Source organism: Octopus bimaculoides, chromosome 2, assembly GCF_001194135.2.
Source record: "Octopus bimaculoides isolate UCB-OBI-ISO-001 chromosome 2, ASM119413v2, whole genome shotgun sequence".
In the NCBI taxonomy this organism is placed as follows: domain Eukaryota; kingdom Metazoa; phylum Mollusca; class Cephalopoda; order Octopoda; family Octopodidae; genus Octopus; species Octopus bimaculoides.
Genome location: NC_068982.1, coordinates 178,004,937 through 178,008,317, shown reverse-complemented (window position 1 = coordinate 178,008,317; position 3,381 = coordinate 178,004,937). Strand labels below are relative to the sequence as shown.

Sequence of the window (3,381 nt, the reverse complement as noted above, 5' to 3'; positions counted from 1 at the left end):
CCCCACCCTCAGCCTAACCCACATTCCACCATTGCTCCCCCCCACATCCCAATACCATCACACCACAGGGGGAACAACTTCACTATGATGACTACTGCTATTATTATTATTACTGCTGCTGATTATTCAACAGCTACAGCCACTCCTAGAAACCAAGTCTTGACCACTATTTAATTTACAAAAACAGATAGTAGTAATTTACTATCGCAGTGAGTTGAACTTACCATGCCTCCAGAACAGAACGAAAGGACCACGGACCACGTGCGCATGCAAGAAATAACAGTAAACTATGAATGTTATTCTTAATTTTAATTTCAATTTTATTTTATTAATAGCCCTCTTCTCTTCTCACATATTTTATACTCATTTTTCATAAGGTTTTTCAAAAAAACCGAAACCTGTAATATAAATCAATTAAAACACTCAATTTTTTAAAAAGTGGCATTTTCATTTTTGCTTATCTTTTATATCTATCTATCTATCTATCTATCTATCTCTATATATATATATATATATATATATGTATATGATGGCTTCTTTCAGTTTCCATCTACAAAATCCATTCACAAGGCTCCATCAAAAGAGATCCCCACCCACCACCACAAAGTCTTCCAGCAATGATTCTGTCTTAGAGGAAGATAGACTCATTGCATATATGAAGGAAATAGACTTATACCACACATATTCTCTATAAGCAACACACAACTAAAATTCTCAAAATCATTGCAAATGTTCAGCTTCCCAACCATTGATATCTTTTGGTGAACATCATTGCTAAATCTGGGATATACTTTCAGGGTGAAAGCATACTTTGGCCCTGATCAACTACTGACAATCATAAAGGCTACAGATCTTGGCTGGTATTTCTGTTACATATATTTTGAAGTACCGCTCACATCTAGAATGGTAATACTCTTAATACATGAGATACTCAAGTACAAATCTAGGATGGTGTTGCTGCTACATACCCAAACATCTAAGAACACACCTAAAAGAAGGTCATTTGATTAACTGAGGAAGATACAGTTATCAACACACTAGAGAGGTACTTCCCAAACTAGCTGATGTAGCATACTGGCAGTTTTTTTTTCCTTTTTTCCAGTGTACTAGGTACTGGTAATATTTCTTAGTAATATTAATTTATACTGGAAACTATATATATAATGAATATAATAAAAGTTGACAATTTTTTTTATCTTATATTTATTTTGTAAACACATAATACAATATCACATAAGCATTTAATAATGTTTCTTTGTTTTCTGGAAACTCACTGAGTACCGACAGCTAATGGCTGACAGACCAGCACTGGTCCATGGACCACCACTTTGAGTAGTGCTGCACTAAAACTCAAATGGACTGTTTCACTTTTCTATCAGTTACTACAACAGTTTCTATTCCAATTAAATAGGAATTTATATATATATCACTCCATTGAAGCCCATCCAATGCCTTCCTTGCTCTTTTCTCACACCTACAATGTCAAATACATTTAAACCCAATATTAAAATTTTTTCTCAATCATTCCTCCCCAAAATTGCAACTCTCTGAATTCCAACACTGCTTACAATTTTTCTAGACATTGATTGACAGATGTTCACACGAAATATTAACCACATCAGTCTACTTTGTCAGTGAGGCTAGTATGGTCATAGATATTATCTTTCTACCCAGACAAACGAATAAAAACTAAAAAGAAACTAGTTGAGTGGAGTATAAACTATTGCCCCTCCACATTAATGTTAAACTCATTAGTTTCCACATAGTAGATAGGGAAATTAAAATTAGAAAAAAGAAAGAATCAGAAAAATATTCAGTACCTGTGTATGTAGGCCAGATAAGCTGCAGGATTGTGCTGGAAAAGTTGTAATTGTCGTAGCAAAGAATTCACTATTTTACCCTAGAGAATATAACAAAAATGTAGCATTTTATCTCTCAGTCATGTTACTGGAAATATTTGAATCATCATCATCATTTAGCATCTGCTTTCCATGCTGGCATGGGTTAGATGGTTTGACTAAAATTGAATCTGATTTAGCAAGTCTTCTACAGCAGGATGCCCTTCCTAATGCCGATCACTCGAAGAGCATAATGAGTGCTTTTTATGTGCCACCAGCACATTAAATGCTTCAAGTAACAGGTCTCTAAATCTCTGTCCATTCAGAGGATCCTTAAGCTTCAAGACCTTTCTTTTCCACAATGGTAGCCCGGATGCAGTACCAGATAGTGGCTCTCATGGCTTCTGATCTTAATTGATTGGAAGTGTTATCATGTACATTGTTTTGTCTTGGTATAAAAGATGGGCTACAGCAAATATTCTGCTTAATACCACAGATTTGCTTGTCAGTTGTTTGACCTTAACCAGTTGAGCATGTTCCTTGGTGGCTGACGATATGTGCATCTCTGATCATGAGCAGAAGTAGTTGGGGAGCATCATAGCCATGTGTTGAGAGGAATTCTTTGGGGTTTGAATAATTCACTTTTAGAGACATGGGTGTTTTGCTCAGCATCCTTAAACAAACCTTATTCAGGGACCTTTTGAGCGGGATGGGCTACTCGACCTGAAGAAAATTCTAACTGGGCCCCACCTGCAAGGTCATGCGCTGTTTATCTTGATATGAGATCACCATGTCGCGCACATATGGTTGTGATACATGTGCCTGGTGTACCCTTATCAGACGGGTAGTCATGATGGGTATAGTGGGCTTCGTATATTTTACCCCAATGTCACTTTGATGGCATGCACTGCTCTCTCACTCAAAAATAATAATAACAATAATAATAATAATATGAGAGCTATAAAATGAAGTTAGTAATGCTAGCTTGGATGAAGTTGCTTATCTGATCATACTTAGAGTAAGATTAAGGAGGGCAAGAAGAAATACTTAAAGATTAAAGTTGAGGGTATAAGATAGTAACTATGGAGAAAGAAAGATTTGAAATAAAGACTAAGGTAGAGGATTTACGATGGTGACTAAGATAGCTAAAGGGGAAGAAAACATACTTACGCACATCATAATAAAGCAATTTACTATTTTCATAAATATAATTAAAATTTTTTTAACTCCATGGACAACAGAGCAGTATTTATTGAAAACTAGCAGAAATACCCGGCGTTGCCCGGGTTAAAGAGAATAATGAAATCAAAAAACGCCGTCTAGACTACGCATCATCTTTATATATAGAGATGTATATACACACACGCACCCAAACACACGTATATATATGTATATCAATATAAATATATGAAAGTCAATGAAGTTTCGTAAAAGGTGATCATGTACATACTTTCTTGCTGTTGTGATTATAACACCTCATTGTAAACTATGTTCCTTGTTTTCCCTTGTGGAGCATATACAAATAGGTTTTTTGTTGCTGCCC

At 35.5% G+C, this 3,381-nt stretch overlaps 1 protein-coding gene across 7 annotated transcripts in view; it reads right to left on the bottom strand.

Moving 5' to 3' along the window:
* Positions 1-3,381, bottom strand: part of LOC106878697 (guanine nucleotide exchange protein SMCR8) — an 84,301-nt gene that overhangs the window by 10,235 nt on the left and 70,685 nt on the right. For 6 of the 7 annotated variants that reach the window (XM_052965761.1, XM_052965762.1, XM_052965758.1 and 3 more), the window contains one exon: positions 1,821-1,900. In XM_052965761.1, coding sequence (XP_052821721.1) covers positions 1,821-1,900 — 80 coding nt within the window. Of the gene's footprint in view, positions 1-224; positions 399-1,820; positions 1,901-3,381 lie in introns of all 7 variants that reach the window. The other variant, XR_008263496.1, reaches the window with a different exon arrangement.